The sequence below is a fragment of the Antechinus flavipes genome, chromosome 5 (genome assembly GCF_016432865.1).
Source record: "Antechinus flavipes isolate AdamAnt ecotype Samford, QLD, Australia chromosome 5, AdamAnt_v2, whole genome shotgun sequence".
In the NCBI taxonomy this organism is placed as follows: domain Eukaryota; kingdom Metazoa; phylum Chordata; class Mammalia; order Dasyuromorphia; family Dasyuridae; genus Antechinus; species Antechinus flavipes.
In genome coordinates, this window is record NC_067402.1 from 88670652 (window position 1) to 88687094 (window position 16443).

General features: G+C 33.7%; 1 protein-coding gene across 3 annotated transcripts in view; it reads right to left on the reverse strand.

Annotated features, from left to right (window-relative positions):
* Nucleotides 1–16443, reverse strand: part of ACTR3B (actin related protein 3B) — a 92713-nt gene that overhangs the window by 29469 nt on the left and 46801 nt on the right. For 2 of the 3 annotated variants that reach the window (XM_052000580.1, XM_052000582.1), the window contains exons 7-9: nucleotides 15785–15928; nucleotides 6782–6955; nucleotides 2176–2268 (exon numbers count right to left, since the gene is read on the reverse strand). In XM_052000580.1, coding sequence (XP_051856540.1) covers nucleotides 2176–2268; nucleotides 6782–6955; nucleotides 15785–15928 — 411 coding nt within the window. The remainder of the gene's footprint in view (nucleotides 1–2175; nucleotides 2269–6781; nucleotides 6956–15784; nucleotides 15929–16443) is intronic. The other variant, XM_052000581.1, reaches the window with a different exon arrangement.

Sequence of the window (16443 nt, forward strand, 5' to 3'; positions counted from 1 at the left end):
CACACCATAGTTCACATCATTTATTACCTCAGTTTAAATTAGGTAACTATGAGATCTATCCCAGCAAACATTAAAAAAAGAAGTATAGCTAAAAACTACTTGTCAGAACTTTCTCCTTTTACTTGACTATAATATTTACTTAATCTTCCTATTATAAGTTTTAAAAGAATTACTACAGAAAGAAATGTAGGAAGAAAACACTACAAGAATATCACTTATTCAAAAATCCGATTAGGGACAAAGAAACTAATAATTATTGTCTAATTCTAATATAAGCAAAAGCTTATAACACTATAAAAATACAAGTTCAAATTATATTTAGAATACATAGGAAAATTGTAGAAAACCTAATTATTAATTTTACCTTTTAGTTACATGTGTATGCTCATAATCCAATTTAAAATACAACTTTTCAGACAAAACAATGTTCCTTATTTGCTATGCTAAATAATTTCCAAATACAAAAGTCCTTCTCCATTTTGACTTCATTTACTGTAACAGGTAACTAGATAGTAAAGTGGATAGAAAGCTGGACATTGAGATAAAAAGATCTGAATTCAAATTTTTCCTAAGGAGTATTTATATTTATATATATATATATAATATAAATGAATTATATATATTTATGTTTTCCAAGATATACCATAGTTCTGCTAGAACTGTTAAGTGATTGTTTACTCTGTTTTCTGTTATTCTGATTACTCCAATTTCCTCAAGGAAGAGAGATAATTGGTTTTCCTAGGCAAGTGACATTTAACCTCTATTAGTCTATCTTTTCATCTGTAACATGAGAATAATAGCACTTACCTAAAAAGAGTTCTTATGAAATATTTATAAAATGTTTAAAGTGTTATATAAAATGAGCTAGTATTATTACATTATTCCCCCAAAAAAATTATATTCTTTAATTATAAGGATGATAATCTACTGATTATCAATCCACTTAAAAAGTGAGTGATTAATTTTTCTTTTTTTTTTCTTTCTCGTGGTTTTTCCCTTTTGATCTGATTTTTCTTGCACAACATGACAGATATGGAAATTGTTTAAAAGAATTGCACATATGGAGCAGCTAGGTGGCACAGTGGATAGAGCATCAGTCCTGAAGTCAGGAGGATCTGAGTTCAAACCTGGTCTCAGATACTTAACACTTCCTGTCTGTGTGACCCTGGGCAAGTCACTTAATCCCAACTGCTTCAGCAAAAACAACCCCAAAAAAATTTGCACATATGTAACCTATATCAAAAATTGCTTGTTGACTTGGGGAAGGGGAAGGAGAGAAAAAAAATTTGAATACAAGTCTAATAAAAATGAATGTTGAACTATTTGTACATGTACTTGGAAAAATAAAATATTATTTTTAAAGACTGAATGATTAATTTTGTCGGTAAAAATACTTCTTAATTGAATTAGTCAAACAAAACAGAGTATGAACAGGGCCCATATAGATCTTTGAATCAATCAGTGTCCATGTATAAGAGATTTGTTGTTAAGATATAAGCATATATTTGAAAGAAAGAAACTATCTCAGGAGAACTTAATATGGAGATTCTATATATCTGGATTCAAGAGGATAGAGCAAGCATGACATTTTAGTACACCTTTGAAAAGCTAAGGTAGGATTGGCCTGTGGCAGATAAGACATCTATCAAGGACAGTCCATTCTAATGGCATGTCAGAGCAAAAGCCCCAGGATAAAGGAAATCCTCTTTAAAGGCTGTTTTTTGACTTAACTTTCCTTACCAATATCTACTTATTTACAGACACTGTAATAGAATCTGCTGTTTTATTTCCCAAACATTTCCAGTAAAGTCAACCTCAAAAAGGCCAAGGCTTAACTAAGAATTAAATATAAATATAAAATTAGGCAGAGAGCCCAACTTTTGCCTAACCATTTGGAATTTTCCTAACTAGAATTCAAAGTAATTGTGGCTGAACTTAGAACTTTCTAGAACTTTCTACCTTAAAATAAATTCCCTAAACTGAAAAAGGAAACATATGGATCTCAGGAGCAATTAAATCACCTCCTGAGCTTAAAACAAGTTCATTATTGTAACCAAGTGTTATATAAGATTAATAGTTTTAATGATATTTAGCATTTATATTTGTAAACATCCTAATAATTTCCATCTTTAACTCTCCTCCTGAAACCAAAGCATGTTACCAAGTAGCTTTTACCTTATACAGTGGACGACGAACATCAATGGGACAGTTCTGAATAACTTCATCAACTACATCTGAAATGGACTCCATGAAATCTGGATTAGCAAACTAAAAAACGAATATAAGAAAAATTTCATTATTGTTTCAGAAAAAATAAAAGAACAAAAAAAATTCTCAAGAAAAGTACTGAATGTTAGGAAGAGAATGGATGAAACATAAAATTAAGCCTTAATTATATATGAGCAATGTAAATAAAAAGTTGGCTTCCTCAAAGGATAAAATATGGGAATTTAGTACAGAATTTAAAAAGAGAGATCAACAATGAATCATGAATAAGTAATGAATCACCCTAATAAGAGAAATTAAAATATAAGTAACCTGAATAGCTAACATTTTTTATAGTATTTGTGGAGTATTAATATTATAAAACAATCACTAAAACTGTGTCCAATAAAAGACTAGTGCAAAACTAGGTTAATAGGCTAAGAATTTTTTTTTCATTTTAGAGAGAAGCATTTTTAAATAGAAAAGCATCAATGTGGTAGAATTAGCATTAGCAAGAGAGGCAGTGTGTAGGAAAGGACAGAGGTGTGAAAATGAAGTCAAGATCAGAGTTCAAAATATTATCTCACAAATATCCTAATTTTCTATTCCTAGATAAAATACCTTTCTCAACTTCTACTTCCTTATCTGTAAAATGGATATGAATTAACAAGCTTGAGCCATTCCCCAACTGACAAATGATCAAGGATATATGAACAGAAGGTTTTCAGAGGAAAAAATCAAAAATATCAAAAAAAAATGAGAAATGCAAATTAAAACAAGTCTGAGTTGTATATCAAATTAGTTAAGATGACAGGGAAGAAAAATGACAAATATTGGAGGGGATGTAAAAAAATAGGCTTGTTAATTGCACCATTACTAATGGAGTTAGGAACTAGTGCAACCATGCTGAAAAACAATCTGAAACTATGTACAAAAAGATTTATAACACTGTACATACCTTTTGATCCAGAATACCACCACTAGAACTATTGGGATAGCTAGTTGGTGTAGTAAATAGAGTACCAGTCCTGAAGTCAGGAGGACTTGAGTTCTAATCTGGCCTCAGACACTTAACACTTCCTAGCTGTGTGACCCTGGGCAAGTCACTTAACCCCAATTGTCTCAGCCACACAAAAAAAGAAGAAAAAGAAATCAAAGATAAACAAAAAGAACCTTATGTACAAAAATATTTACAACAGCTCTTTTAGGGAGGATGACAAAAAATTAGAAACTGAAAGGATATCCATCAATTGGAAAATGGCTGAACAAGTTATAGTATATGAATGTGATGGAATGCAATTCTGCTCTAAGAAATGATAAAGGGGATGGTTTCTGAAAAATCAAGGAAGATTCATATGAATTCATGCAAAATTAAATGAGCAGAACTAAAAATAATCTATGTAGCAACAGTAGTATTGTTAAGGATAATCCACTGTGAAAAGTTTATTAACTCATAATCCACAATAATTTCAAAGGATTTATGATGTAAAGTACTATAAACTTCCAGATAGAAAACTGACAGGTTCAGAGTACAATCTTAAACATTTTTTCTTTTTTTTTTCCCTTTTCCTTCAATACTCCTTTGTTCCTCAAACATGGTTAATATAGAATTATGTTTTGCCTGGCTTCATATATGTGATGGGTATTGTATTTTCTTGTCTTCTCGATGAGTGGAAAAGAAATTGGAGGTTGGGAGAGACTTGGGACTTGAAAAGAAAAGAAAATTGAATTTTTAAAAAATCAATCAACATGCTTTATTAAATGCCCAGTATGTTCAAGGCACTGTGTCAGGTTTAGAGAATAGACCCTAGGGACACAAAGACAAAGACAAAACAGAATGTGCTTCAGGGTCTTGTCCTGGATCCTGTTCTCTTCCCTCTTAAACTTCTTAACTCTCTAAACCCTCTTATCAGTGATCTCATCAGGTCTCATGCATTCAATAATAATTTTTAAGCAGATAATTCCAAAATCCATGTATACAGCCTTTCTCTCATTTCTCTCTCCTCATTTGCATTCCTGAAGATCCAATTGCCTTCTGGACATCTCCAACTTGATGCTTTATAAGTATCTCAAACTCAATTATGTTCAAAATCAAATGTGTCATCTTTCCCCCTAAACCCAATCCTCCTCCAAACTTTCCTATTTCTGGCAACACAATCATTTTTCTAGTCACCCACTCTTTCAAGAAAGAGTAATCTATTCTTCACTATCCCACATGACTTTATCATCACACCCACTACCAAGTCTTGTCAATCCCACCTCTTCACCATTTTTTAAATCTCTCTATTCACATCACAACCATTCTAGTTTTCTCCTAAACGATTGTAGTAGTCTCTTAATTGGCTCCCAGCTTCCAAACTCTGCCCTAACTAATCCATTTTCCACCCAGGATGACAGAACAGGAAGTAACCAGCTTAAGGCCCATCTAACCTAGCCCCTTCATTTTACAAATGAGGAAATGTAGTGCAGAGAAGTAAAATGACTGGTCCATGGTTACACAGGCAGTAAGTGACAGAGCTGGGATTCAAACCCAGGTTCCTCTCGAATGCCATGCTCCTTACACTATATCACAAATCTGATCATACTATAATCTTACTCAAGAAGATTTAATGGCTCCCCAATATTTCTGGAATAAAAGACAAAATCTGTCACTTAAGATTCTTCCCAACCTGGCTTCAGATCACTCATTTACATATTATTCTCTCTCCAGTATTCGATATTCTAGCAAAACTGGCCAGAACTCCTGCTCTCATGCTTTTACATAGGCCATTCCCCCATGGCTGGAATGTTCTTTTTATCATGCCCAGGAGGAACTGGCCTGCTGTGGTAAGGGGTGACTACTATCTGAGGCAAACCTCATCCATGGTTCACTTCACACCCTATTCACCCTATATTTATCTCCTCCATAGCCTTTCCAACCTACCTTACTACTGCATCTATTTTCCTCTCCTACTCCCCATACATTCCACTCTTTTCTAGAAACACGAATCAACTTTGCCTTTGTATATTTCAGAACCAAAGTGCCCTTCCCAGATCACGATTCTCTTATGTGTGTCGTCTCCCTTATTAGAATGTAAGCTGTTTGAGACTAAGGGCTGTCTCTGTTTTTTGTATTTATATTCCCAATAATTAAACAAATTATATCCCATTGTTTAAACAAATTATATCCCATTGTTTAAACAAATTAGGGAGCCGAAAGGATCACAAAAGATAAAATGGACAATTTTGATTCTATAAAATATTAGTTTTTAAACAAAACCACTATCAAACCAGAAGAAAAATAAGTCAGTGAGAAAAATCTTTGTAGCAAGTTTTTATGACAAAAGTCTCATTTCTAATATATGTAGGAAACTGACTCAAATTTATAAGAGTATTGATAAATGGTCAAAGGATATGATTAGGTACTCTATTTTTCAGTAATGCTGGCCTACTTAAAAGTTCCTTGGATGTATCACTGCATTTCCCATCTCCACTATACTTGGCTGTCCTTCATGCCTGAAATGTCCTCCCAATGCCTCTACCTTCTCTGGCTTCCCTCAAGATTCAGTTCAAATCCTGCTTTCTGTAGTCAGTCCAGATCCTGGTATCTTGACCTCTCAAAACCTCTTCTATTCATTCTGTATCTATTTTCTATGTACCTAGTTATTTTCATGTAGTTTCCTTCATTAGAATGCTTTTTTTTATCTCTCTTAGTATCACCAGCACTTAGCATAGTACCTGATATATGGTAAGTACTTAATAATTACTTATTGGCAGGCTGACTTACCGGGAGTATCAGGAAAGACCCTCAAGCAAAAAGTGGTGTTTTAGTTGAATTTTGAAGAAACTCCAAGGGGCAGAAGTGAGGAGGGAAAACATCCCAGGCATGGAATGCCAAGATATGGAAATAGAAAATGGACCATCACATGTAAGGAACAGCAAGAAAGCTAGTTTAACTGGATTGTAGAGTACCCAGAAGGGAATATTGTATAATAAATTACAAAAAGATGGGACCAGGTTTTCATAATCTGACTAAATGCAAATAGAGGAATTTATATTTGGTGCTAAAGATAATAGGAAGCCTTTGGTATTTGAGGAAGGGGATAATGACATGATCAGCACTTCATTCTAGGAAACTTACTTTGTTGGTGATACCTACACTGCCTATCTCACAAGGTTATTAAAATAATGTATGTGAAAAAAATGCTATATATTATAAATTATGACACATGTATAGCATATTCTATTAAGAGATGACATTTCTATAGCCTTTTAAGGTTTATTCATAACTTTCTTCCCAGCAATTCTATTATTTTGTAGATGAAGAGATACTCAGAATAATAAAATGACTTGCCTACGAATACATAATTAAGTGCTGGTCAGAACTAGAATGCAGATTTCCTGATTCTTAGACTACTGTTCTCTTCACTGTGGTAGATGTGTGTAAGTTTGAGGAGATTTTGCATATGTGGGTATAACAAAGCCTTCACCAGATACTCAATTTTCTCCATTTGACACTGTTGAACACCTCTCTTTGCACAGTAGATGGTGCTATTGCTCCAAATAACAACCTACAGCTCATACAAAAAATTCTTACCTCTGGATGAAAGAAAATTTCAGGTCCAAGGAATCTTTCATAGCCAACATCTATAATAAATTTCTTCTGGTTGATTGCATTGATGCCTGTGTATTGTTTGATCCACTTTCGTGAGTCTATATCGTACTTAGCAAATTCTTTAACTATGTCAGGGCAGATATAACAGTACTTCTCCTGTATAAAATATGAAGATCACCAGACATTAAGGACTAAAGTATAGTCCAATCAAAAATTATAATATCATTATGCAGCAACCAAATCTCTAACATGCAACCTATGACTGACAAAAAATCAAAGGCTATAATTATCACCATCTATTGTGTTTAAAAATATTCCTTACAGTAATTTATCCAGTTCATAGGAATAACAGTCTGATATTCAACCAGCAAACTTTATGATAGCAAATGTCCTTTGATTTGTAGCTTGACCCTACTGCAATTTGTAACTTAGTTATCATTTCAACTTTAGTTTAATGCCTCTGCCCATCTGAGAATGCTGCCATGGAATTTGATATCATTTCAAAGTACTGTTTCAACTATCCACATTACTGTGTCTCACTTTAGCTTCCCACACATCAAATGTTTAGATATCACACTGTCATCGATTTTTCATATGGCAACAAGCATTCCTTCCATGATGAAGACTGGCTAGAATCCACGGTTTCTTTGTTGGTGGTCTTGTCTGTTCGCTGTCATTCACAGAGGGCACCAATCAAACTATGACAGGTATAACACCTACAGCATGAGTATATCTGGATATACCCTCGGCTTGATGTGGATTTTAGTGACAGTATTTTTTTATCATTTAATATGAAATTATGTTTTAAACATTAATTATATGGTGAGAGGTATGAAAAATTGGTCTTAATTATTTGTTTATAAATTTACCTGATTCTAATGCTGCATACCCTATCAATCATAATCTATAAGTGTTACTTTTAAGGGTGTTCTTCCCTTCTTTTCTCTATTATAATGAAAGACTTAGAAGGCATAAATAAAATTTTAATTTAAAAACAGAACAAAATATATGCAACACTACCACAGACATACATTCTAAGAGTATTCCTAATCTCAGAGGCCTCTCCATCTCCTCCCCAGAAAAACCCCTTACAAATTCCAAAAATTATAAACTCTGTCAATTTGTCCAACTCCCCAGATATTCATTCCCATGGCAAAATCAGTTTGGGAACCATAATATGAGCGTAGAGGTAGCAGGTTCAAAATAAAACATAAGAATTTTAATGAATTTAATTATTTTTTTTATTTTTTTTTCTCCTAAAGATTAAGCGAAATTATTATTTGAGCCACATTTTAAAACAATTGTGAAAGTGAAATCCACATTATACTTTATTTACTCTTCTAGCATAAATAAATATGGTGAATTTTCTTTTCAGTTAAATACTGAATGCAACTTGTTTTCTACCTGAGGATAAGGGCTATTTTACTTTCTAATTTGTATCTCCAGTACCTAAGCACAGTGCCTTCAATTTAATTAGTAGGAGCTAAAAAATTCTGTCAATAATAATTTAATAAGTACTTTCTATATGGCAAGCAAGTGGATATAAAGGCAAAAGACAGTCTGTCTCTTCAAGGAGTTCATAGTTTAATGAGGAAAACATGAAAACAACTGTGTAAAACAAGGTATATCTTTGGAGATTATCAACAGAAGGAAGAAAGTGCCCTGAAGGGGAATCAGGAAAGGTTTCCTGAAGGTGGAATTTTAGCAGAGTGCTGAAAAAAGGGTGGTGGTAGGTTGGGGTCCAAGCCGTGACAAATCAGAATTAAGAGATGGAAAATTAAGGTAGCCAATGTCACTAGGCTACAGGATTTAAGTGAGAGGAGAGACTACAGGGAAGAAGTAAAGTGTAAGACTAGAAAAGTACAAGGGGACCAGATGGCACAAGGGAGAGAGGGCTGGACATGAAGTCAGGAAGACTCATTTTCCTAAGTTCAAATCTATCCTCAGCCTTTTAATAGCTATGTGACCTTGAATATGCCTCATCTTCCCCATCTGAAAAATGAGCTGGAAAAGGAAATGGAATTATTATGCCTGAGAGCCCTAAAAGAAATTTCAAATATCCTATAGGAACCAAGAAGAATTTTCACTCCTCTGAAGTTAAACCAAACTCTTACAGATGGGTCAAGAACAGAGGAGCCTCTTGGTGAGAGAGGGAGAGAATGAGTGCCCCACTATCTATGGGTCCATGCCAATTTGAAACACTTGATATCCAATTGAGCTCGGAACAGAGAGTATCCTTAATAGGATGGGAAGAGGGTTAAGACTCTCAAGAGAAAAATGGTGACAGTAAGAGAACAATTAGCAGCCTCTATAAACTCAGATATCCTGGTCCAGACAAATTATGTTTTCTGGTACTGAAAGACCACAGATTATGGATTTAGAACTGGAAGGGATTTTAGAGGTCATCCAGGCCAATTGATTCACTTTACAGATAAGGAAATAAAGGTCTCTGAGATTAAATGACTTAATTTTTTTCTCTCTCTTTTTTTTTTTTTAACCATAAGTATTTATTCTTTCTCTCATCTTTCCCCAAGTAGGAAAAAGCAAACAAAGCAAACTGAAGCAAAACAAAACAAAAAAACTGATATGCTGAAATGAAAAGATTGTATCAACTATCATATCACCTACTACTGCCTTACAACTCTTGGTAGCATTGTGCAACAGTTTTTCAGAAGGTTTCTGCTGAAGTTTGGTTTTATTTTTATTTTTATTAAGTAACAAAGAAATGAGAAATGAGAGAAATAATAGTCATAATATAACTAGCAATTTGGTGTTCCTGCTCTGAAGGGAATAGCGTGCCACTTCTGACTGCCCAAACTCCTTGCAGACTTTATGGACCAGCACTAAAAAATGATCATTATTACATTTCCAACCTAGTAGCCAACACTTCTGAGATCTCCCGGCTAGAAACCACTCAAGAAAGCAGACTCTTGCCTTTAGAATAAGAATAGAAATAAATGTCTTTCTATCAACTCCTTCTTACTGAGGAGCAATTGCCTAAAGGCCCAAGAAGACTCCACCCAGAAGCCAAACCTCTAGGGATATTGATTATCTTGTTGATCAATGATTATGAAATTTCCAGTTGGCCATAATCTCTCCACCCTGGTAATTTTGAATCCCCAGCTGTCATTATTCAAATTCATCCCTCTTTGATTGCTCTATTATTGTCATTTCTCACAAACCCAACCTCTCATTCCCTTATAGTATCTTGCTCAAAACCTATCCACTCTTTTTCCATTGTTCTGAAATGTGCACTCTTCATAGTGTAAAAATCTTTATCTTTCCTACTCCTTTTATCTTCAGGCTTACACTGAGACTTAGTTTTATCCTGAATAACACAGCTTCTTTGGTTGTTCCAAGTATCGTACTGGTTGTTCCAGTATTTTCTCTCATTCCTCCCGATTCACTGATTGAGATGGAATTGGAAATATTCTTCGCTCCCCTTTGTCACTTCCAAGCTCTTCTGTCATCATAATTCAATAACTTCTTATTTGAGGTTCATTCAACCCATAGCTATCCCCCAATCAAAATTCTGTTAACTGTTGTCTACTGGCTTCCAGGATATTTCCCCCTTTTTTTTCCCTCAAAGAGCTCAATGTCTGGCTCTCTTTTTTAACTAATGCCCTCATACTAAGAGATTTCAACATAGTATTAATATTCCCTCAAATACCCTAACCTCCAAGTTCCTTAATTTATTCATTTCTTATGACCTACTTTTTTTCAGACACACAGTGAGATGATCACAGCCCTGATCTTGCCATCATTCCATTAATACACTATTTTTATGTTTATGAACTCTGAAATTTCTTTATCTGATCTCACTCTTATCATTCCACCTTTCCGTCTGCCTCTCAACTCTAAACCCTGTTTTTTGTCCTCACAATAACTTTTATCTCTTGACTTCTCTTTTTTTTCTCAAGTCCTTTCTGACCCCTTGGTAAACCAGTTAATTCTATATACACTGTAGTCTTCTCTTGAGTTTCTTGCCCCTTGTTCTATGACTGGTCTTGCCCTGACAAGCCTCAGCCTTGGATAACTCCTACCATCTGCTTCCCTCATTTCTATTTGTGGTGTTGAATGAAGCTGGAGAAAATCATGAGTTTGTTTACTGGTTCTGCTACAGGTTTATGTTCTAAAACCTTTTTTTTTTTTAAATAATAAATAGCTTTTTATTTTTGAAATATATATAAAGAGGGTTAGCTAGATGGTGCAATTAGATAGAGTACCAGTCCTGAAGTCAAGGAGACCTCAGTTCAAATCTGGCCTCAGATATTTAACACTTCCTAGCTGATGTGACCCTGGGCAAGTCACTTAACCCCAACTGCCTCAGCAAAAGAAAAAAAAAGAAAGAAAAGAAATATATTCAAAGATAGCTTTTAACATTCACCCTTGCAAACCTTGTGTTCCAAATTTTTTCTCCCTCTTTTCCCCTAATCCCCCTACCCTAGACAGCAAGTAATTCAATATATATCAAACATATGGAATTCTTCAAACTTATTTCCACATTTATCATGCTGCACAAGAAAAACCAGATCAAAAAGAAAAACAAAATGAAAAAGAAAACAAAAAGCAAGAAAACAACAACAAAATTGGTGAAAATACTATGTTGTGATCCACACTCAGTTCTCACAGTCCTCTCTCTGGGTACAGATGGTTCTTTCCATCACAAGTCCATTGGAAATGGCCTGAATCATCTCATCGCTGAAAAGAGCCACGTCTATCAGAATTGATCATTGTATAATCTTGCTGTTGCCAGGTACAATATTCACTTGGTTCTACTCACTTCACTTAGCATCAGTTCATGTAAGTCTCTCCAGGCCTTTCTGAAATCATTCTGCTGATCATTTCTTATAGATATGTTCTAAATCTTACTTGGGACCTCATTGCTGCAAGGCAATTTCTTTTACACCTCCTTTTTGAATCTTGGTCCCACTTACCACAGCAATATCTATTAAACTTTCCATTCCTCCTCCAACTCTAATATAATTGGAGGGCTGAACTCATCTCTCTCTCTAGGACAAGACAGCCAACTTAAAAACAAAAACAAACTTTAAAAAATCCAAAAGAGGTGTGGAGTTCCCCTACCAAAAAAGGAATTAAGTAATTGGAGTTGATTACTCAACATTTCTAGACAAATAGGAAAACATTGTGCCCAGAAATACATAAAAAGCTTAAGCAAATTGTTTGAACTCATCTCACACAGTAAAAGAACTAGTCTAGATTCACTCAACATTTTTTTAATGGGCATATATAATTTTCCAAACTGTGGTCTAGACAAATTTCCAGTCACCAGTATATTCTTTTTAAAAATTCAATTTTATTTTATTTTTATTTCCAAATTCACTTCCTTCTACTTCCACTTCCTCCACATATTCAGAACTAGATAAACAACACCCATTTTTTAAAAATAACATCAAACAAAACCAATTTTTGCATAAGCCCCGTCTAAAATATATATATATACACATATACATATATGCATATATATCTTATCACCCTATGTATACATATATATATGCTTATATATATGTATATCCTTATACATTGTACATGTGTATGTGTGAGCACCCCAAGTCTATCACCTATCAGAAGGTAGATAGTATGTTTCATACTGAGTCTTCTGGAACTATGGTTGGTTATTGTGTTAAGTTCCTAAGTTTTTCAGTTACTTTTCTTTAGAATATTATTGTTGTAGAAATTGTTTTTCTATTTCTGTTCACTTCACTTTGTATTAGTTCATACAAGTCTTCCTAGATTTTTCTAAAATCATTCCCTTCAACATTTCTTATGCATAATAGTATTCTATCACACACACACACACACATACACACACACACACACACCCATTACTTGTTCAGCCCTTCGTTCAATTTCCAGTTCTTTGCCCAGAAAGAGAACAGGTACCAGTGTTTTAGAGATACAATATCCATACTTCTTATGACAATTTTCATATTCATAATGCATATAAAAACAAAGAGGTAATTCATACTTAAGCATTCAATAATGCAAAAGTTATCTCAAAAAAACTGGTAAGAAATAACAGAAAATACACTGGACAGTTAATTATCCAATTATTAAATTTTGGAATTCTTTTAAATGCTAATTTTTCTTTAGTGCATCCCTGCAAGGACATCCAGAAGGATGACCTCCAATAGTCACCCAAATATTCTCCACCGTATAGTACATCCTCTAGGCTCCCTCCCCAAGGATGTTTGTTACTCCCAGGTTCTATAGAATAGGCTGTGGTTCTGTTAATACAATAGTTCATTGATCCCCAATCAGTGTGTACCCCTTAGCAAAGAGTCAGTAGATATAATTAGCAGCAGAATTCATTAAAATGGCATGGTAAGAATAGTAGTTACAAAACATTCCCTCTACACTGAACAAATTCTTCCATTTATATATCCATTGTCCATGAGAAGAGTAGTTACAGAGTAAAAAGACAATGACAAATGCAGAAATAACTGCATCTTGGGACTCCATAACTGCAGAACCTAGAATCCTTTCTTTCCTCAAGCCTCATCCAGAGCCTAACTCTGGATCACCAAGACTGGCATTCTCTTAACTCCGCAGCCAACTACCTTCTCTGCTGCAAGAGGATCCACTCCAGGAAGCTGCTTGTCTTTCTAAACATTTGTCCATCTAGAGTGTGTGTTTCTGCTTCCCAGTGGATATAGTCTCTTCCTACTGGTCAAGTGCTTTGCTTTAAAAGCTACATGGCTAAATCCCCCAAAATTTCTGAATTCATCCAGAGCTTAACTATTAAAGTTCTCCAACAGTAGGTGTTTTTGCTTGTCCAATGAAGTTGCTCCCTTTAATTACATCAAGAAAAAGTTGGACATTATAAAGGAAATCTTCAGGCGTTAGCACATTAATATCTCATTACCTATATTAGTTAATCTTTAGTTTCTATGACTTCATAAACTTAGGAGGAACTAGGAATCCCCTCTCATACCATTTCTGATCGCTCTTCTTCGTGGAATGTGTCACACTTCTACCTATTTTTTCTATGAATTCTTTCAAATCTGCTCTTCCAAAATTCTGGATTTATGTCAACTATATTTGACTTTCTTTTTCTCTATCACCAATTCTAAATAAAAATTATCCCCTGGTTCCCATAATTTTTACACAAGCAACCATGGAACTCTCCCATTCACATGGAATTTCCAAAAACACAGTTTGAGAAATTTAGGAAATTATATTTACCCTTTTTCATTTATATTCTTAGTAACATCCCATGCTTTTTTCTCCTCAAGAATAACCCTACTTTTGCTAATGGTGGATCAATAGCTGTTTAATATTAATTCATACCCAGGGACTAACTGCCATAATAACCACCTGTATTTGAATAATTTCATTTTGGGACTTTTTTTTGAGGAGCTAAGACAAAAGAAACAAAAATTAAAGATTAGGATATGCCAATATCTAAAGTCCCTTCCAGCTTAAGCTTCCTTTCTCAACTCCAACAATTATTCTTCTACCTTTGTTATGAATGAAAAAAAAAATATTTAAAGGACTTCTTGTATTTTTAAATAAGAAAAATTGGATACCATATAAATTAGTATTTTTCTTTAAAACTATTTTTAGTTTTTTTGGTTTTTTCCCTTCCAAATAAAAGCTTTATTTTCAAAATACATGCAAAGATAATTTTCAACACTCACCCTTGTAAAGCCTTGTGTTTAAAACTATTTTTATCTTTTTTTAGCTATCTAAAAATGTGATACCTTTAAAAAAGTCAGTCAGCTAGAAAAATATCACACACTGGAATGCCAGCCTTACAATTAATTAGATATTTCATTTAACCGAGAGTTGACAAAAAAAACTATTTTCTTCAAACCTTATTATAAAAAGATTTTCTAAAATGTTGTGACTTTCTATTCCTTACTTAATAATGAAGTCCAATGAACATAATCAATTCTTTTTGCAATGAATGTCAACACTGATTATTTTTGTATAAGAGTGGAAATGCAGCAATTATGCAATATGGTAGAACATGTACTGACTCCAGAACTATTCTGAAAGTAAAAATACTATGTTGAACTAAATTCATGTCAGTTTTTTTTTCCATTTGTCTTTTTCCTAAAATGTGCTGAAAAAAATCCTAATGAATTGAAAGTTATAACTTCATTAGGACTCATGTAGGTCAAGTTCCAATATGTGTGTTCTTATTCATACTAATGATTACAGTGTCCTGCTTCAAACTTACACTACTAATTTTAGATCCTTAATTTGATTTTTATTTAACACTCTAAAAGAATTCTTTTTAACTTCAGTTTAACCTGGAAAGAAAACCATGTAAAGTATAGAAAACTGACCTACAAGCCAAGAAGACCTGAATTCAAGTCCTATATCTTTAACGACTATCTCTATGACTCTCAGAAAATCACTTAAACTCTTTAATTCTTTTACCCTCATTTTAAAGCTTTTACTTTTAAATGTACTTAAGAATGGTGATAAATTCATCTATATATTACTTTCAATTCTTCCTCCTCCCCATTCTTTATTATTTCCATTAATAAGATTGACATTTGTGTAGCATACTTGCTTATTCCACCCTCTTAGGGCTAAGGGGTAGTAAGGGATAGGGAGGAGGGAGAGACAAGGCTAGAGCTTAGGATTCAGACCTCTGAGATACAGTTCAGAGAAGTTTAAGGTTACTAACTGTTGTATTTCAGCTTCACAGAGGCCAACAATATTATTTCTGCTTCACAATGATTTAAAGTTTTTTTTCCCCCCCTGGTCTAGCCTGGAACCCTGACCACTATTTTAAAAAATTGCTATAGAAAATCTATTTTGAATTCCAAACAACAGACTGAAAAATAAAATTTTAGAATACATGCCACCCCTAAATTCATTACTGCTTATAGTTACTAAAAAATTGAAAATATAAGAGAGGCATAATTCAGAAGGAAAAATTATAAACCCCCAAAAACCCAAAACCCATCTCTCTCATCCCCAAACTGATCAATTTTACATTAATTTTACCTTAATGGCTTTTGCTGTCTCCAGTGATTGCTCAGGAGGAATTCCCACCTCCCTCTCCCTTAGGAGCTGTTGAATGAAATATGTAATATCTCTACCTGCAATAGGGATGTGTTTGATGCAGCTTCCAATTACATAACCTTCTGCCTAAGAGAGAAGAAATGGCTTGGTTAAAAAAAAATCTTTTTAAAGTTCTTCTATTCAGTATAGTTTAGTTTACTTAGTCATTAATCATTTACTAAACTCCCACTATGTGCAAAGTATTATATTAGGTGACTTAAAAATTACCTTATAAAAATTATTTTATAATCAAAACTGTCAATAACCTGAGAAGCCATTAAAAAAATACTTCCATTATGGATATTTAAACAAAAATTATGTGAGACATTCCATTACTTACAAGATAAAATATCCAACAAATACAAATTTTTTTCTCATTAAAAATAAAACTGTTCTGCTTATAAAATGTTAATTCAATTGACTGAACACCTACTGCTGATTATACTTGATATAGTTGAAAAGCCACTAGATTTAGGAAAAATCCTGGGTTCTATATGCTAACTAAAACTTACTACTTATTCTACCTTTCTGAGATTCAGTTTCTTCTGCTATAAAAATGGAATAGTAGTACTTAAATTATCTAATTCACAAGGTTATTTCAG